General features: G+C 40.7%; 1 protein-coding gene across 6 annotated transcripts in view; it reads left to right on the top strand.

Moving 5' to 3' along the window:
• Window positions 1-19,143, top strand: part of LOC101828751 (spermatid perinuclear RNA binding protein) — a 105,268-nt gene that overhangs the window by 71,616 nt on the left and 14,509 nt on the right. For all 6 annotated transcript variants that reach the window (XR_005873204.1, XR_005873203.1, XM_013122027.3 and 3 more), the window contains 4 exons: window positions 160-359; window positions 9,006-9,164; window positions 12,841-12,975; window positions 13,482-13,622. Coding sequence is in view for 4 of the 6 variants with exons in the window: in XM_013122027.3 (XP_012977481.1) it covers window positions 160-359; window positions 9,006-9,164; window positions 12,841-12,975; window positions 13,482-13,622 (635 nt within the window). In the remaining 2 variants the exon portion in view is untranslated. The remainder of the gene's footprint in view (window positions 1-159; window positions 360-9,005; window positions 9,165-12,840; window positions 12,976-13,481; window positions 13,623-19,143) is intronic.

The following is a 19,143-nucleotide window of genomic DNA, read 5'->3' as shown; positions in this document are numbered from 1 at the left end:
CTGAATCGAGGTCTTCTGCAAGAGCAAGTGTTCTTAGCTGTTGATCCATCTTTGTAGACCATCACATAGGGAATTTATAGTGGTTAATGAGAGCTACAGATGTACAGTTTGAAGCAAAATGTCTTTCTAGTTAATTTCTAATCTAATTTTCTTTCATAGTTCTGGACAGTAAAGCAATAGACCTTATGAATGCACTAATGAGGTTAAATCAAATCAGGCCTGGGCTTCAATATAAGCTTTTGTCACAGTCTGGCCCAGTCCATGCCCCAGTCTTTACAATGTCTGTAGATGTGGATGGCACAACATATGAAGCCTCAGGACCATCCAAGAAAACAGCAAAACTTCACGTAGCAGTGAAGGTAAGTATTCTTTTACTTGCCAGTGCTTCCATTGTTTGTTCAGACAGAGTGCTTACCTGTGTCTGTAAGGCGTTAAGAAGAGTGACATAGAAAATGTCACAGATAACGCTTCTACAATGAAGACTGATTTTTAAAGTCTGTCATTTAAGAGTATATGGTATAAAATAGAATTAGTCTTGTTTTCGTGGATATTACATTTGCTAAAATATTGTTAAAGGATTGTAAGAGTCTACAGAGTTTAGTATGAATAGGATGGAGATACAAATAATGCATAAATGGAAAGTATATGGTGTGTTAGTGATTAGAACTATACAGAAAAATAGTAATAAACTGATGCAAATACCAAACAGTATATTTTGCTTTGTTTATGTTGGGTGTGTAAGTATGATGAGGGTATATGAATTTAAAATGAGACTTGTAAATTGAACCCAAGACTTAAGACAAAAAAAAAAAAAAACGTGGGCAGGAAAAGGTCTATTTCAGCTTGCACCTTACACACAGTCAGTCCATCATGAGGAAAGACAGGGACCTGGAAAGAATAACCGAAGTGTAAGTAAGCCGTGGAGGAGTTCTGCTTACTGCTTTGCTCCCTGTGGCTTTCTCAGTTTGCTTTCTTATACATTCCAGGGGTGGCACTGTCCCCAGTGGACTGGGCCTTCCCACATCAGTCATGTTTAACAAAACTCCACAGACTTGTAGACAGGCCAGTCTTATGGGAGCATTTTCTTGAGGTTCCCTCTTCCCAGATGACCCAAGCTTGCAAAAACTTACCATCACAAATGAGCTGTAGTGAATACTCTTTGACATAAGAATAGTCAGTTGATTTCTGAGAGTCACTGTTGGGTTTGTATAAGGGTAAGATGGGCATTTCTTCTTGGGTAGATCTTCACAAAATAAGATACCAGTGAGCCTCAATGGATTGTCTCCTTTTACTGTATGCTAATGGCCTCATAACTTGTAGTTAAGTGAAATTTGCATATGTCTTAGTATAGTGGCAATTTTTTATACAGTGAATTAGATGCTATTTTTATTTGATGCAGCAATGCAATATTATACTGTGATGGATTATTTTAACCTAGCTTTTGGTAAACACGGGGGACTTGTAGACTGAGAGTTTATCAGTTTGCTTTCTTACATTCTAAGGGTGTATAAATACACATCTGAAGTATCAGTTATAATTCTAAGGGCATTGGGTCAGAGGAGTGAGTTGACATCCTTTTTGTAATTTGTGTTTCAGAAGTAGATGGCTTTCATGTCTTTTCTCTTCTTTTGTGTTTAGTTACAATTCGGGTAGAGTGTGCACTCTAGTAATAAGTCTGAACTATGTGAAGAGTTGAGATTTGCCTATTTTGAATGATCACTCAACTAGATTGCTGATCCACTTAGCCATGAATTGTCACAGTAAATCAGCTTTGAAGCTTTGGATACCCTCTGTAGATAATTTGTTTGTTTGGCTTATGGTGATTACTCAGCACTGTGATGTAGAGATGTGGTCAGAAGTAGCCCGAGGTCTGTTCTGAGTCTCCCCATTCTTTTTTTTTTTTTTTTTTTGGTTTTACAAGACAGAGTTTCTCTGTATTGTTTTGAAGGCTGTCGGTCCTGCCCGGCCTCGAACTCACAGAGATCCACCTGCCTCTGCCTCCCGAGTGCTAGGAGTCTCCCCATTCTTATACTAGTTTATGTACTGGGTAGCTATATTCTAGAGTTTACTCGCTGTGTTGAGGCAGAGTTCTTCCTAAGATTTTCAAATTTTAGAGAGAGAGAGGAGAGAGGGAGAGGGAGGAGAGAGAGAGAGGGGGGGGGGAGGGTGTAAATTGTGTGGTGGCATGATTGACTGTCAGATGACAACTTGCAGAAGTCTGTTCTCTCTTTTTACCTTATGGGATTCACAGATCAAACTCAGGTCATCATATTTGGCAACAAGTACCTGTACCAGCTATACCTAGCCAGTATAAGCTTTTCAGGTAGATTTGTATTGTACACCTATCTCTGTAAAAGTTGACTTTTCTTTTTATTTCATGTATGTTTGTTATAGTTTAGAAAATGAATGAAACATCCTTAATTCCAACAGTTAACAATAATAGTAATGGTTTTTATGTTAAGTGCAGAAGGTGTATATTTTTTTGAAGTTTTACTTAAACTTGCAATTCCAAAATTCAAGGAAGTTTACCTGTTTAATCATAGGTTTTGTACTAATTTGTACTAATTGGGTGGTAAGACTCAAACTGAATTAATGCAGGCCTATTTTTAGTATTATTATCTATATATATGAATATAGGATAGTACCTGAGAATTCACTTGGGATTTGGCAAATAATTTGGTTTTGGGAAATGGAAACATAAGAATTCTCAAAACAAATTGGCCCCAAGAGCAGTGAACCTGCATGTTGTATATAAATATGTACATAAAGTAGTTCCATGATGTTTTGATCATCTAAAGAACATTTACTTTTATCAAGTGATCATGAAGTAATTGTTTTGGATGTCTTAGTTTATATTGTTTTTCATATTTTTGACCTTGTCTGATTATCCTCTAAGATACATTCTAGAGATGGGATTACTGACCCAAAATTAATGAATAATTCATTAATTCATTATAAAATGTGTTTATTGGGAGTCCTATTATGTATCAGAATACATTGCCAGATTGCCCTCCCTGTAGGTCATGCCCACATTTATAGATGAGCCAGGCAGTGCTGCACTCCTGAAGATAGATCCTTTGACAGGACCCCATAGGCCATCCTTCAGTTCCTTCAGTGGCTCTTGGGAAAATACCTCTTGAGAGAGTCAAAGCACAACAGATCACCTAGAAATCTGTTACTGCTACATTAGTGTGGCTTAGCTATCACACACAGCTTCCCTCTCCTCCCACAGCTCTTGTTCCTGAAAGCCCCTAACAGAGGGTACATTTAACATATTTTTGTCATGGAAATAATTGTGCTTAGTGTGGAGAAAGAACATGGACAGGGACAAAGAGTGAAGACTTTTTTTTTTTAAAGACATGGCTATTCTGTACAGCCTTGGCTGGCCTGGAGTGCACTCTGTAGGCAAGGCAGGCCTCAAACTCAGAGATCTGCCTGCTTCTTCCTCTCAGTGGCTCTGAGTAAAGGTAACCACTGAGGACCTTTCAGAGAAGGGTTTAGATCCATTAGGTGTTCTGAGAACCTGAGACCAGATCTTTATCCTACAGAGGCCATGAATCTTAGTTCTTTTGAGTATTTTCTTTTCACTCCCACTGCTCAACCTCTGAGGGTAGTTCATCTTTCTTAGTCTTCACCTGTATCAGACTCATCTGTCTTCCAGGAAAAATGGGCCACAGTTACATATATAACTTGCTTTTAAGTTAGCTTGTTTCTGTGAATTGTCTTGAGAATTTTAAGCTCAGCTGATATGTTATTAATAGTTTTGAATATGTTTTCTAGATACGTAAGCTGGCTATCTTTGGTGTACTGGTTGTACTTGTTTTTGCCTTGACATTGATTCCAAACAAAGTTTGGTTTTGATGGAGAAAGTAGAGTAGGACAGTTGTTAAATAGATGAAAATGAGTTTGACACAACACAAGTATTGCAATGGGTGATGATGAGGAAGACACCTCAGTATGTAACTGGACTCAGTTCTCCATAACTTATTGCCAAGGATCAGAAAATGATGGATGGGTGGGAATTTTTTAAAAGGAAACATCGGTGTAAAGCAGGGTTTGTTTTCTTTAAAAAAATTGTGTGTCTGTATGTCTGTGTCTGTCTGTGAGTGTACAGATGTGTACGTGTGTGTGTGGGGGGGACCAGAAGAGGGCATTGCATGCCCTTCCTCATCACTCTTTGCTTTAGTCCTTTGAGGCAGGGTCTATCCCTGAACCTGGGGTTTGCATACTCTGCACTGTGCTGGAAGCTAGCGTGTCCCACCCATCCTCTTGTCTCGGCCCCACATAGAGCTGAGATTACAGGTATGTACAGGATCCCCTGCTTGTTGCATGGTTGCTGGGATTGTGCAGCAAGCAGTTTTAACTATTGAGCCATCTGTCCAGCCTCTGACTAGCCGGATTCTTTCTGAAGGCAGGCCAGGGTAATTGGACATTATATGTGAGATTGTGTGATATGAGAGGATTTGGTCAGATACTATGAATGATAAGATAGGAACAGAAACAATACAATCTAGCAGGATTCTTGCTGCTAATAGGCTACTGAGAATAAGGGACCATGGATGGAGCCTAATTTAAAAAGTGGCCCAGCCAGGGTGTGATGGCACACACCTTTAATCCTGTCTCTTGGGAGGCAGAGGCAGGTGAATCTCTGAGTTTGAGGCCACCCTAGTCTACAGAGTGTGTTCCAGGATAGCAAGGGTATCCTGTCTTGAAATAACAACAACAACAAAAAAAGTTCAGAGAATTGTAGCTAGACTTTGATTAAGAAGAGGTTTACCAGTTGTAAAGATCTGATAACTCTTCACCTGACTTCTTTAGCCTATGATACTACTATGAGAAGGTGTGTGATAGAAAATGACTTGAAGTTTCTTAACCCCCAGGCAAGAGCTCCATTTCAGAGCGATTTTGAAAAGATTTGTTTCTTTTTATTTAAGTGTTTTGCTTTCCTCTATGTATGTGTGCTGGTGCCTGTAGTGGTCAGGAAAAAGTGCTGGATCTCCTGGAACTGGAGTTACATGTGGCTGTGAGCCACCACATGGGTCCTGGGAACCTAACCCAGGTACTCTGCAAGATCAGCCAGTGCTCTTAATGGCTGAAGGTCTCTCCAGTCTCTGTTATTTATAAGAGTTATTTGGTATCTATTTAATATTGAAAGTAGGTACTGTTTCCCTCAAGAGGTAACACATCACTTTTTATAAACTGTTTGTAAATGACCTGAATTTTTTTGCTGTCTTAATTAACTTGTGTTAATAGATAAATGACTTATGAGGAAGTAAAGGAAGAAGTGGTATTCAGTGATTAGCATTGAGGGTTCCTTGTCTGTGTTAAGCTGGGAAACATTTCTCTCCCTTGCTGTGAATCTAGGCCAGTACTGCCTTTTGAGCCACATCCCTCTCTGTGCCTTTGTACTAAAGGAGATAAGCCCCATTATTGGTGATGCTTGACTTTCACCTGTGGTGGGCATTATTAATGTTAGTTTTATACCGATGGCTCTTGTCCAGGGAGAGAGTTCCCAGGGAGAGCATTATTTTCAGAACTCAGTGGAAGTTTTCTTTGTGAAATGTTGATGTACTAACCAAGTGATGTTATTGTACTTAGTATAAAGTGCTGTTTGAGTACTTTTAGAACTTAAGATGTTAAAAGGGGGCTGGAGTGATGGCTCAGTGGCTAAGAACACTGACTGGTCTTCCAGAGATCCTGAGTTCAATTCCCAGCCACATGATGGCTCACAACCATCGGTAATGAGATCTTGTGCCCTCTTCTGGTCTATAGGATACATGCATACAAAACACTATATACATAAATAAATAAAAATTAAAAAAATAAAAAAAGATTGTTAAAAGGGGTTCTTGGCTTTATTGTCCAATAAACTCAAGGAATATTTATGAGAATGACAGATTCCCCATATATGAATTAGATGAGTTAATTCCTTTTTAAAAATTTTTAATTTATTTCTTACATTCCAATCCCAGTTCCCTCTCCTCCTGCTCCCCCACTCTCCGCATCTCACATCTCTGCTCCTCGGAGAGGGTAGGACCTCCCCTAGGAAGTCTACTAAGTCTGTCCCATCATGTCATTGAAGCAGGACCAAGGCACCTCCCCATCCCCCACACCCCTGTGTGTAGGCTGGACAAGGTATTTCTCCATATAGAATGGGCCCCACTAAATCAGTTTGTGTTTTAGTGTTAAATCTTGGACCCATTGCCAGTGACCTCATATATTGTCACCTATTAAGGGAGTCTAGTTTGGTCTTACACAGATTCCCTATTTGTCAGACCTGAGTCAGCTGATTATGTGGGTTTCCCCATCATGGTCTTGACTCCTTTGTTCATATTATCATTCCTCCCTCACTTCAATTGTATTCCAGTATCTTGGCACAATGGTGAGTTGTGGATTTCTGCATCTGCTTCCATCTTGTAGATGGAGTTTCTGTCCAGCCTGGTCCTGCTGCCCTTCAGTCCCAAATAAATACACAGAGGCTATATTAATTATAAACTGTTTGGCTGATGGCTTAGGCTTCTTACTGACTAGCTCTCTTAATTATTAACTCATAACTATTAATCTATGTATTTCTGCATGACCTAGAGAATGCTTGGTGTCCTATCCTCCTGGTAGCTACATAGTGTCTCTATGTCAACTCCTCTCTACGTCCTGTCCCCAGAATTCTTCTTGTCTGGTACCTCTACTTGTCTGGTACCTATACTTTCTGCCTGACTACTGGCCAATCAGTGTTTTCATTCATCAACCAATAAGAGAAACATACATTAACAACATACAGGACTTCCACTATCTGAGGTTATGGATTGTAGGCTGAGTATCATTTGCTTTATGTCTGGTGTCTACTTATGAGTGAGTACATACTATATTGTCTTTCTGGGTCTGGGTTATCTGTTTGTTTTCTAGTTCTGTCCATTTGCCTGCAAATTTCAAGATGTCATTGTTTCTTAATGCTGAGCAATACTCCATGTGTGTATGTATGTATGTATGTATGTGTATGTGTATGTGTATATATATATATATGTATATACACACACCACATTTTCTTTATCCATTCTTTATGCCCTTTGGTTGAGGGCATCTGGGTTGTTTGCAAGATCTGGCTATTATGAATAATGTTGCTATGAACATGGTTGAGCAAATGTCTTTGTGGTGTGAATGTGCCTTCTTTGGGTATATGCCCAACAGTTGTATTGCTGGGTCTTGAAGTGGGTCGCTTCCTAATTTTATAAGAACTCACTATACCGATTTCCATAGTGGCTGTACAAGTTTGCGCTCCTACCAGCAATGGAGGAGTGTTCCCCTTACTCCACATCCTCTCCAGCATAAGCTGTCATTAGTGTTTTTGACTGGTATAAGGTAGTATGTCAGAGTGGTTTTGATTTGCATTTCCCTGATGACTAAGGATGTTGAGCATTTCGTTAAGTGCCTTTCTGCTATTTGAGATTGTTCTGTTGAGAATTCTGTTTAGATCTGTACCCCATTTTTTAATTGGATTATTTGGTAGTTTGATGTCTGGTTTCTTGAGTTCATTGTATATTTTGGAGATCAGCCCTCTGTCAGATGTGGGGTTGGTGAAGATCTTTTCCCATTCTGTAGGGAGCCATTTTGTCTTGTTGACCATGTTCTTTGCTTTACAGAAGCCTTAGATGAGTTCATTTCTAATTTGCTTTGTACAGAGTTCAAATTAAGCCCCCTCTTTTGTTTGGAGTATTACTGTTTTATCTATATTGGTAAAATCTTTTGTAGATGTCATTTTCGTTCAAAGATTTTTTAAAATTTGGTCACTGTAACATTTTTAGTCATTTATTAAACTCAGTTGGTATAATGTAGAAATATACTCCAGCAACTGAAAACTGATCTTTTAGATCCTGCTCCTATATCTGTGGGTATATTGCTTTAGTTAAAGGCTGAGAGAATAGCTCAGTGGTGAGCATGTATGTAGCCTAGCAAGAACTTAGATTTGATCTTTGTCATCCTCTTTAATTTAAAAATAAAGTGCAGAAAGATTAGTCAGTAGCTCACAAAGTGGTACTAACCTACTTTGAAAGAGACTTAATGAGATACTAGCAAATTCATCCTCTTGTTTACTGCAAAAGCAGTATAATCTGAAAGGAGAGGTCAAAGACGATGCCCATGCACATGAACAAACATATTTGCACACAGGCACACATAGACAGCATTGTGAAAACTTTGTTTCAAAGCGTGAGAAACTCCCACCCCCATAGGGTTTCTCTGTAGCTTTGGAGCCTGTCCTAAAACTTGCTCACATAAGAGTGAGAACCTTTGTGAAAACTTTGTTTCAAAAGAGTGAGAAACTCCCACCCACACAGGGTTTCTCTGTAGCTTTGGAGCCTGTCCTGAAACTTGCTCTGTAGACCAGGCTGGCCTTGAACTCACAGAGATTCAACTGCCTCTGCCATCCGAGTGTGCCATCAACACGCAGCCAGAAGAGACACTTAAGCACAGCTGGAAATTATGGCTCTACTGGCAAACCAATTTGAAGGTAAGACACAAAACAAAACCAGTCAGATGCAAACAGAACAAAGCAATAACAAAAATAACTCTGTCTTCTGTTCCTTGGCCAATTCTTCAATGGTTGTCATAGAATTTAGAGGTTGACTGATCAGTCTTCTTGCTTTGCAGATTAAGAGATTGAAGGCCAGAGGAGAGTGATAGGAGTAGACTTTACATCTTTTTTCTTTCTAGTTTATTTTCCTTATTTTGGTGCTATTTGCCTGTCCCTTTTCCATTGGTTCACCTCCAAATTAAATGAGCTAGCAGTAACTTTAGGCTTGCATTTCTGAAGTCTTTGAGCTAGGGATTTGGAGGCAGCTTTCCCATTTTCATGCAGTGCTGCCCTGGTGTGTGGAATGTACTATCTTGTTCTTCACAGGTGTTTCTGGAAACTAAATGTTATAGATTCTGAAACTTTTTAGCTCATAATTTCAGCTGCCCTTTTTGATCTTTGGTAACTGAATATATATGTTTTATTGGAATTTGTACAGGTTTTACAAGCAATGGGATACCCAACAGGGTTTGATGCAGATATTGAATGTATGAGCTCCGATGAAAAATCAGATAATGAAAGCAAAAATGAAACAGTGTCTTCAAACTCAAGCAATAATACTGGAAATTCTACAACTGAGACCTCCAGCACCTTAGAGGTATACTTGTGTTCTTTTCTTCCATAGAATAAAGTAGTGCGAGTGCTTTTGAGATGTGGAAAAGAGTTAAGTGTCTCATAGAGGCATGTATTACTGAAAGTTTGCTTTGTTTTTGAGTGTTGCTGGCTATCAAACCCTAGACTCTGTGGATATTAGGCAAGCACTCTACCACTGAGCCACAGCTGGCACTCTCTGCCTCCTTGCTTTGTTTTGTTTTTGAGATTGTGCTTCTAATAGTCCAGGCTGGCCTTCTCCAACTCAGTGAATAGCTGAGGTTGACATTGAATTTGTAACCCTCCTGCTTTCACCTTCCAAGTGCTGGGTTACAGGAGTATTGCCACATCTGTCTGTTTTACCTTACCTGTGCCCAGGTTTATTTCTGAATATATTTATGAAGGCAGTCGTATTTTCACATAGTTTTACATTTGAACTCCTAAAAAGAATATCAACATACCTACCTATGCAAAAAAAAATTTTGATACACCCTAATTTAAGTAGCCTACTGGCCATGGAAGATTCTTCTACAGTGTCATTATTATAATGTATCAAGACTATCAGTATGATCCGAAGAACAGAAACATAAAAGATATAGTAGAGCAAAGATGTTTTTGAAGTGTGTGCTAAGCTGTGGCACATGAGAGTGTGCCTAAGAGCGTCATTTAATTTGTAAATCCTTATAGGAGGGCATAGACTGCCCACTGCATATTTCAGAATTGGAGTCAGCCCCTGGACTATGAACTAATGGTCCCATATAATAGAATGTGATGAATCTAAGTGCTGAGAATGTATAGTATACTGGGAGGAGCTACTGTTGACTGCATTCTCTTTGAAGACCTGGCATTGAAATAATATCAGGAACTCAAGTGCAGAAGATATACACATAGAAGACACAGCATGCAGAGAAAAAGACTCTGCAAACAGAAAGAGGACCCAGAAAGTTAAGAAACCCAGTCTCTTCTGGGGTGTGGCTTTATAGCCTCTGAAAAGTCTTTCTCCCCTAATTTAGGGTTGGTCAGTTTGAAGAAATACAGCTGTTCTGTGACATGTCCTGAGCAGGCCTTGAACTTGCACCTGTTCATCACAGGGGGCCTGCTGGTGAAAAACAAGAGCCACCAAGGCAGTTTGTTATAAACTGCCAGACTTTTGTCTCAAGTTTGGAATGTGATGAAGAAGTTGACCATCTTAGAAATTTGCCACCTCTCTTGCCTAGCTCCTCTCCCTATCTGTCTGCCAAATGGGCAGTCTGTCTAACTCCTAGTCTCTCATTGCCCTTTCTCAGAAGTCACTCTAGCAAGTGTTAGGGGGTTTAAGGATGACAACTCCTTTTAGCTTCTTTGAGCTGACAAAGGGTGAACAGTGTGGGCAGCAGTCACAGTGCCTCAAAAAAGAGGGACCATCTAAGAGACCATGATAAAATTTAACTGATGATAATGATCCAGAGCATAAGAAGGTTATTTGGTGATGGTATTGAGTTGGTGGTCTTCAAAAGAAATCTCAAGACAGGTCTTAAGATGATACTGACTTCAGAAGTCTGAGATGAGCCCCCACAGTGATACTGTCTGGGAGTCTTGGTCAAGTTTGTTTTCTCTGCCAGTTAAAGGATTAAAAGGGAGGGGAAATCGGGAGACAACAGATAGCAGCAGAGAAATCTCAAGCTCTGCAGATAGAATGGCAGTTGAAGAAAGAAGGCACTTTATTGAGGATGAGGGAACACATATAGACAGCACACATGCAGGAAAAAAGACCTGTAATCAGAGGGAGACTTGGAAAGCCCCCCCACAAACTTTACATTAGAAAAAAACAGCAACACAATCCCCCTCCCCTTTAGTTGTAAGAATATTGTTAAGGACTCTTGTCTGTAAATCCCTGTCAATAACTACTTAGCTCCAGGTGCTGCAAACATTTTATCTAGAGCCTGAAGATGTACCACTGTGGAAATCAGAAAGATTGGTTCATAATAGGTGTTCCAGACAAATGCAATGCTGTGAAATCTAAAGGGAAGAAGTGGTTGTTCCTGGCATATACATGCAAGCCATGCAAAATTAGAATACTGCAACAAGAAGAGTTCTGCATGAGGAGTTTTGCCATCCCAAGAGTAGGGGGAGTAGGTATTCTGGGCTGAAAGAAGAGGAGCTGCCATGATCTAATGTTGCAAGTACATGTTGAGAAGTGGGCTGATTGGTATGGAGAACACTGCTGGGACATGAAGTCCCAGGAGGATACTGGGTCTCCTAGGTGCTGAAGAGTGTAGTTGTGGGTATGCTCGGAGAGCATTGGTCATTTACTGGTGGCAGTGACAGGGCCACGTACTGTCGTTGACACTGGTATGTTTACCAGGGCAAGGGAGAGCACTTACATTATGAAGTCCAGGTGACTAGATCACAGAGTGAATTAGGAATGGATAGAGCAGGGTGAGCTTTGAGAATAGCAGCTACATGAGTTTGGTAGAACTGTTTCTATTTTATGGTAATTGAGTGGAGACCTCTTATTTTTTCTTTTAAAATATTTGAATTGATCAATATTGGGTGATTTGTATGTGCTGGTGTGTGTGTGTGGGGGGGGGGGGATAAAACTTATTTGTTTGCCTGAAAAGGGTTTTGTGGTTTGGACTCATCCCTCTAATAAGGCTGTAATATATCCCCACCCCCATATTGCCAAACTGCCCTTGGCCTTTGACTTGCTAATTCTCCCTTCTCCCTTGATGCCTACTCATGATTGGTCTGGCACTTAGCCTTTAAAGCCAGGTGTACATGTCTATTTTAAGAAAACTATCCTGATTGCCTTTAAAAGTAATTCTTTGTGGATGGGTGTAACAGCACATGACTATAATCCCAGCTTTTGAAAGCTGGTAGCAGAAAGAATGAGAACATAAAACTTCAGTTCCACCGAGCGGTGGTGGTACACTCAGGGGACGGGCAGGCGGCTCTCTGTGAGTCTGAGGCCAGCCTGATCTACAGAGTTCCAGGACAGCCAGGCTACACAGAGAAACCTTGTTCTGAAAAACAAAATACCACCATCAACAAAAGGCATTGAGTTGTAACTTGCTTGGGCTAGAGAATGAATTCAGAGTAAGATTTCATATCAGCCATACAAAACAGAAGGTGTTCAGTTACCGTTTTCCTGTGTTTCCGTAGCAGTCACCTGCTCTTTAACACACACTTTCACAGTGATGAAACCAGGGATTACTGTTATTTTTAAACTTCAAAATCCAGTTAATAGGATATTGTTTTTACACTAGGTATCTTCAGATATGTTTAGAGGGACTCAGAGGCGTATAGAAACATTTGCCTCCCACATCCAAAATTGAGAATTAGTTTTTGCATACCTAAAGATGGAAATGGTGAGCTCTCATGGTATTTGCAAATTCCTGTTGTTGTATCTGCTTTGTTAGTTACCTACAGTCTCAGAACATGCACAGTTCAGTTCAGCCCTGGACTGCTATGGCAAGGTTACCTTAGGTTTCTGAATGGGGGCAGTCCTGCTTCAAAGACAGGCTATTGAGATGACCACAGCAATTACCCCTGGCAGGGTTTCAGCACGAGGGGACAAAGGTAATTCATTTTGACCCTTAAATGTTTTAAAGTAGAATTAATGAGTTTACTTTTTAATATAATTAAATTAAAAAGAAATTGCATGTTCTGAAGTCTTGATTGAACCTCTTTCCTGTCTCTTTCAGGTAAGAACTCAGGGTCCTATCCTTACAGCAAGTGGCAAAAACCCTGTAATGGAGCTCAATGAAAAAAGGAGAGGCCTCAAGTATGAACTCATCTCAGAGACTGGTGGAAGCCATGACAAGCGCTTTGTAATGGAGGTGTGTACCTAGATGCATGCCCACCTTACTTTTCATCTCACAGACACCTTTTTTTTTTTCCGAGACAGGGTTTCTCTGTGGCTTTGGAGACTGTCCTGGAACTCGCTCTGTAGACCAGGCTGGCCTCGAGCTCACAGAGATCCGCCTGCCTCTGATAGTAAAAGGCATTTTTGACTTCTATTAGCTTTTATTTTAAGAATACTATTTGGCTTCATTATTTTCTTCCTTTTCTTTTTTTAAAGATTTGTTTATTTTACTTTATGTGTACTAATATTTTGCTTTGACTGTATGTCTGTCTGTCTGTCATCGCCTGTTGAGTACCCTGAAACTGGAGTTATAGAGAGTTGTGAGCCACATGTGAGTGCTGAGAACTGAATGGAGGTTTTCTGTAAGAGCCTGAAGTGCTCGTAGTCACCGAGCTATTTCTCCAGCCCTGTGGTGCCTTTGAATTAATACCACATGTGGGGAGCTGTGTGGTCTAACTGTGGTGCTGTTCTTACTTTCAGGTAGAAGTAGATGGACAGAAATTTAGAGGTGCAGGTCCAAACAAGAAAGTGGCCAAGGCAAGTGCAGCACTAGCTGCCCTGGAGAAGCTGTTTTCTGGACCCAATGCAGCAAATAATAAGAAAAAAAAGATCATTCCTCAGGTATGAGTGAAGCAACCTTGTAATATTCACAAATTACATTTCCTGCTCATTTGCCATTTTACTGTCTCCTCAAAAAAAAAAAAAAAGAAAAAAAATTTTTTAATTCACACTTGGGAAGCCAGGTCTGCTGATGAATCCCTGTGAGTTCCAGGCCAGCCTAGTCTATATACCCAAGTTTCAAACCACTTGATTTGAAACTACATACTTATCTTGTGTTTCTGTGAATGTATACTACATGTGTACAGGTGCCTACAGAGCCCAAAATAGAGTGGGAGATGCCCTGAAGCTGATTGGAGTTGCAGGTGGTAAATGCAGTTGTGAGCCTCCAGAAGTAGATACTGGAAACCAGACCCGAGCAGTATGCACTCTTAACAGCGGAGCCATTCCCTTACACCCGTGATAGTTTTAATTGGCATGTAACATAAGGGGTTTCATTGTGACTGTTCTTTTTGGTTTTTGGAGACAAGGTTTCCCTATTTAGTCCTGGCTGTCCTGGAACTTTCTCTGTAGACCAGGCTGGCCTCAAACTGCCTCTGCCTCCAGAGTGTTGGGATTAAAGTGTACATCCCCATGGCATGTCTTATTGTAACATTTTTATACATGTTTGTCACTGTACTTTGGTCTCCCAACCCATTGCCCTCTCCCCTGTCCCAATCCGTTCTTCCCCACTGCTGGTACTTTTGCCTCCCAAATGGTCTTATTTTTACATATCTCAGTGATCACCATTTCCATCTATTTTTTTGTAAATACCATAATTTCATTTTCTTTATAACTAGATAGAATGTCTCTCTGCCTCTGCCCCCACCCTCTTTCTTTGTGTTATATTTTATCCATTTATCTGTTGGTAGATTTCTAGGTTGATACTGTATCGTGACTATTGTAGATACTATAGCAGTAGATATGAATGTGCCAAGTATCTTTTTAGTATAGACTTAAAATTCTTTGGAGTGGGATAGGTGTGTTATACTGTAGTTCTATTTTTAGTTTTTTGTGTGTGTAGAGGTATGTTCTATCTCCTAGTTTGTTTGAGGCTTATTTTTTTTTAACTTTATTATTTGTTGCAGAGGGGAGGCAAACCTTGACATAGGTGTGCATGTGAAGTTAGGATAACTTGCAGGCATTGATTCAGTTCTATACCACATGGTCTTTGGGGCTCTAACTCAGTTCATCAGAATCAGTGGTAATCTCCCTTATGTAGCACAAATAAAATAATCAAAACCCCCAGACAGATACTGGGTTTAAAGCTGACAATCAGAAAAGCAAAACAGCCAGTCACTGGAGAGTTCTCACCTCAGACCAAAGGGGTTATCTATAGAGCCCCCCCCCCCCACTGCTTCTCAGACTGCACTGAGCTCCTGTTTCTTCCAGTCTTATATTCCTCTCTGCATGCAACCATATCACTCCTGTCTCCACCTCACCAGTGCTGGGATTAAAGGTGTGTCATCCCAAGTGCTGGGATCACCTTTGTGTGCTCTCTGCTTCTCTTTTAGACTGCTTCACTCTTCATGCAGCCCAGAGTGGCCTTGTACTCAAGAGATCCATCTGCCCCCCTCTCCCGAGTGCTGGTATTAAAGGCGTGGCCACCACTGCCTGGCCTCTATGGGTAACTAGTGGATCATGTGCGTGGCTAACTAGTGACTTATCTCTGCACGCTGATCTTCAGGCAAGCTTTATTTGTTAGATTACAAACAAAATAGCACCACAATTTTATTGGCCCACTTCTGAATTTTTTTTTAAATCATGAAGAGATGTTGAACTTTGTCAAAAAGCCTTTTCTGCACCTATTGAGATGATCCTGTGATTTCTGCCCTCAAATTTGCTTCAGCTTTGTGAAATTGTCTATTCTTAATGTCTTGGTAGGTTTCCCTTTTTGGATAAGTTATAAGTAATATACATCAAGACACTACTTTGTCTGTATTATGGTTTCTGCCCATAATTTTGTGGTGAGTGAAGTCATCATTGATACAATGAGGAATGGAGGTGATTTGAACTTTATAGTAAGAACATTTGTCTAGTTCAGGTCACTGCCTGACTGCTGGAGCTCACTCACCCCCAATCTGTAGTTACTCATCCACTTTCTCACTACCTTGCCCTCCTATGCTGTGGTGGTAGTTGATGTTTGTTACTTGTTTAAGGGCGGCGCGAGAGGCAGAGACTCTCCTCTGTGGGTAGCACAAAGCATGACAATGTTGTCTGTGTAGACAACTGCTTTGGGAATGTCAGTGCCACTGGAGGCCCAGAGTCTTCATACGGTATTTGGGACAGGTGGCTTCTTAGTTACATTTGCTAGCATTTGTATTTTGAATTTTGTATCACAAAGACATTTTTTATGACTCAATTACATAAATAATTCTGAGGTAAAAAGAGATAATGTGAGTAAAATAAGACACATTGTCTTTCTCATAGTGAAAGGAACTTAAGACTATTTGAACGTCAGTGAAACATTAGATTCTTTTGCATATGGTAAATCCATTGTAGTAGGGTAAAACACCAGTATATTTTACAGAGGAAAAGACTAAGAAAACTGTAGGAGTAACATGATTAACTGATAAAGTTCCCTGTCAAAGGCACTGGGAAAAGAAGGGGGTTAGGGGAGGAGGATCAGGAAAAACAAAGTGTGTATAAACGTGCAGGGGAACTGCTGCACTTTGTTTGCTAATTAAAAGTGGTAATTGTAGCTGGGCTCAGTGGCACATCCCCTAGCACTCGGGAGGCTGATGCAGGGGGATCTCTGTGAGTTTGAGGCCAGTCTGGTCTATAGAGTGAGTTCCAGGACAGCCACAACAGAACCCAAACTGGTTCCTTTCTTCCCTTTAAGTGCGAAATAGGAAAAGCAACTTTAATTTCCATGTGGATACATAGGGGAAAAAACAATCTGTATAGTAAAGCAGCATCACAGGTGTCAGGGAACTTGGTGCTGCTGCTTTAATTCTGGTCACAGGCTGCCTCCACTTGGTGCTGAGAAAATTGCTGCCTAGGGGCCAGTCTGCATTTGTCTCTCAGGATGTCTATCCATCCTGTAATCTGAAACTACAGATGGAGAACAACTGAGAAAATAAGGTAGTGAGGACATGCTCCTTCAGTTCCCCACTGTTAAATGTTTCTGCTATTCTTCCATTTAGCTTTGCATTGGGTGGGTGGCTGGATGGTTGATTGCCTGGGTGGTTGGAGTTTTTGAGACCAGTTCTCACTCTGTAGCTTGGGCCAATCTTTAACTTAACAATCCTTCTGTCTTCGTTGTCAGTCATCATTTATTTCCTTCATCGCTACTGCTGGCTGATGAGGTAATGTGGGGATTGTGGAAGGAAGACTGAGTGAGAAACTGTTCCTCTTGTTTTTTCTAGGGATCATAGCAGATGCATATCCAGGCTGATAGGAACGTGGCATCACCAGACTCTCTTTTCCTGTGGTGCCAGCCTTACAATAATTGTAGTTATGTTAGATTGCTGGCACATGGCAAATCACCATTCCCCAGAAGTAGAGCTCCAGTGCACCATCATCCGACTCAATTACAAGACAATCCGGCCTGGCATGGTTTTCACAACCCACAGTCACCCTGTATGGTATAAGATAGGTACCTGTTGCCTGCCTGCCTGCCTTCCTTCCTTCCTTCCTTCCTTCCTTCCTTCCTTCCTTCCTTCCTTCCTTCCTTCCTTCCTTCCACATTGCAATCCCAGTTCCCCCTCCCTCCTCTCCTCTAGCTCCCCCCACTTAACCCTGTAGGCACCTGTTTTTGAAGAAATGTTTCCGGTTGAACTATGTAGACTTACAATGCGAACAGTGTTACACATCTGTTAAGGAGTTTGCCCCACTATTTGGGAACCCTGTGAGAGTTCTTTAGTTACAGAGTCACATAGAAATAGTTGAACATGTTCCGCTGTCTTTGCAGCCAACCCCCGCGCCCCTCCCCATGCCCAGCTTTGCTTTTGCACTCTTCAGTGCTGTATGTTCTTGTATTAGAGCACATATTACTTTCCTTGGCTGCACTTTTAGGTGTCTCCTGCTTCAAAAAGAAGAGTATGTACTTCCTACCAACTAGTAGGAAATGTGTTATCCTTGTTTTGAAATCTAACTTGAAACACTTATACAGTGAGATTGGCTGCCTGAGTTTTCCAGGGAAGTCTGCTGTTGTCTGAGAGAGGGTGAGGGTGCTTTCTGTATGCCCTGTGATCCTGATGATGGGCTTAAGAAACTCATAGTCGAATGAATCTGTAAATAGGTTCAAACTAAAAACAACAGTGATTTTAATTCGTGGTTGTTGAAGATGAGTGTTGTCTCTTGAATTGATATTTAAGCCATCTAGTTAGCTGCTGAGTAATCCAGGGGTGAGGGGGAATCTGTTGGTGGTGCCTTTTTTATTCAGGCGTAACAATTTCTCCACAAACATTCTCAGGTGACCCGACACAATTTCAATGTTATATTTCATTAGGGTGAGGAAGGCGTGGTGGCAGGAGGAGGAGGCTGACACTCAGGAAGCAGAGAGCAGGGATAGACAGACAGACAGACAGACTGACTGACTGACTGACTGACAGACAGACAGACGCCTCTTTAAACCCGGACTTCTGTGGCTTGTAGCATGTTTCATTTATGTGGATATTTGTTTTGTATTCACTTAAATTTGTTTTATCAACTGTAATTAACACTACTTATATCTAAGGATTCAAAATATAACCAGAGAAAACTAACAAAAGTAAAATTAATTAAAATATTTAACTGTATAAATATACAAAATAAGGTTTTCTCGATTCTTTTAGTAAAAATTGAGTCTATTTTCTAGATTAAGTAGAAAGATCATTGTCACCTTGGTTTGCTCTTCCCATAGGAGACATCCTACACTTAAATCAGTAAATTTTAGTATTTACAAAGCCTACATTTAGGGGCTGGAGCAATGGCTCAGTGGTTAAGAGCACTTGTTCTTGAAGATAACTTGGGTTTCGTTCCCAGCACCAACTTGGTGGCTCCAGTTCCAGGGGTCTTGATGTCGTCTTTTGGCCTCCATAGGCACCAATCATGCATGTGGTGTGTACACACATGCATAGTTATATATGAGGTGTGTACACACACACACACACACACACACACACACACACACACACACACACACACACACTGCCATGCATATGATGTATCACAGACTCATACACAAAATTAATCTTTAGCCTGGGTTAAAGTATTTATTAATTAGATAATGAAGTTTGTTAGTGGTAGCATAAATTAGATCTGTGTGGAGTTAAAACTATCCATTCAGTTTTAGAAAATTTTCACAGTAGAAACCATTCAATTCATGTGTTCAGTGTGCTTGACTGCCAGGAAGCAATGTTTTTATGTAGTGCTTGGCTAATTTCAGCAGAAAGAGAAATGATTGTCTATGTGCATGCATATCCTTTCTACTTTGGAGGGTTCTTATGGTCAGTCAGAGCTGAGGTGTGGTTCTGAAGGTCAGCATTGCCTGCTGTGGGCTTTGACCACAGGAAGGATCCAGTAGTTCCAGCTTACACTTTGTGTGTGCTCCCCACCCCAC

The sequence above is a fragment of the Mesocricetus auratus genome, unplaced genomic scaffold (assembly GCF_017639785.1).
Source record: "Mesocricetus auratus isolate SY011 unplaced genomic scaffold, BCM_Maur_2.0 Super-Scaffold_100047, whole genome shotgun sequence".
In the NCBI taxonomy this organism is placed as follows: domain Eukaryota; kingdom Metazoa; phylum Chordata; class Mammalia; order Rodentia; family Cricetidae; genus Mesocricetus; species Mesocricetus auratus.
The sequence above is the reverse complement of the archived record's forward strand: the minus strand, read 5'-3'. Positions and strand labels throughout refer to the sequence as shown.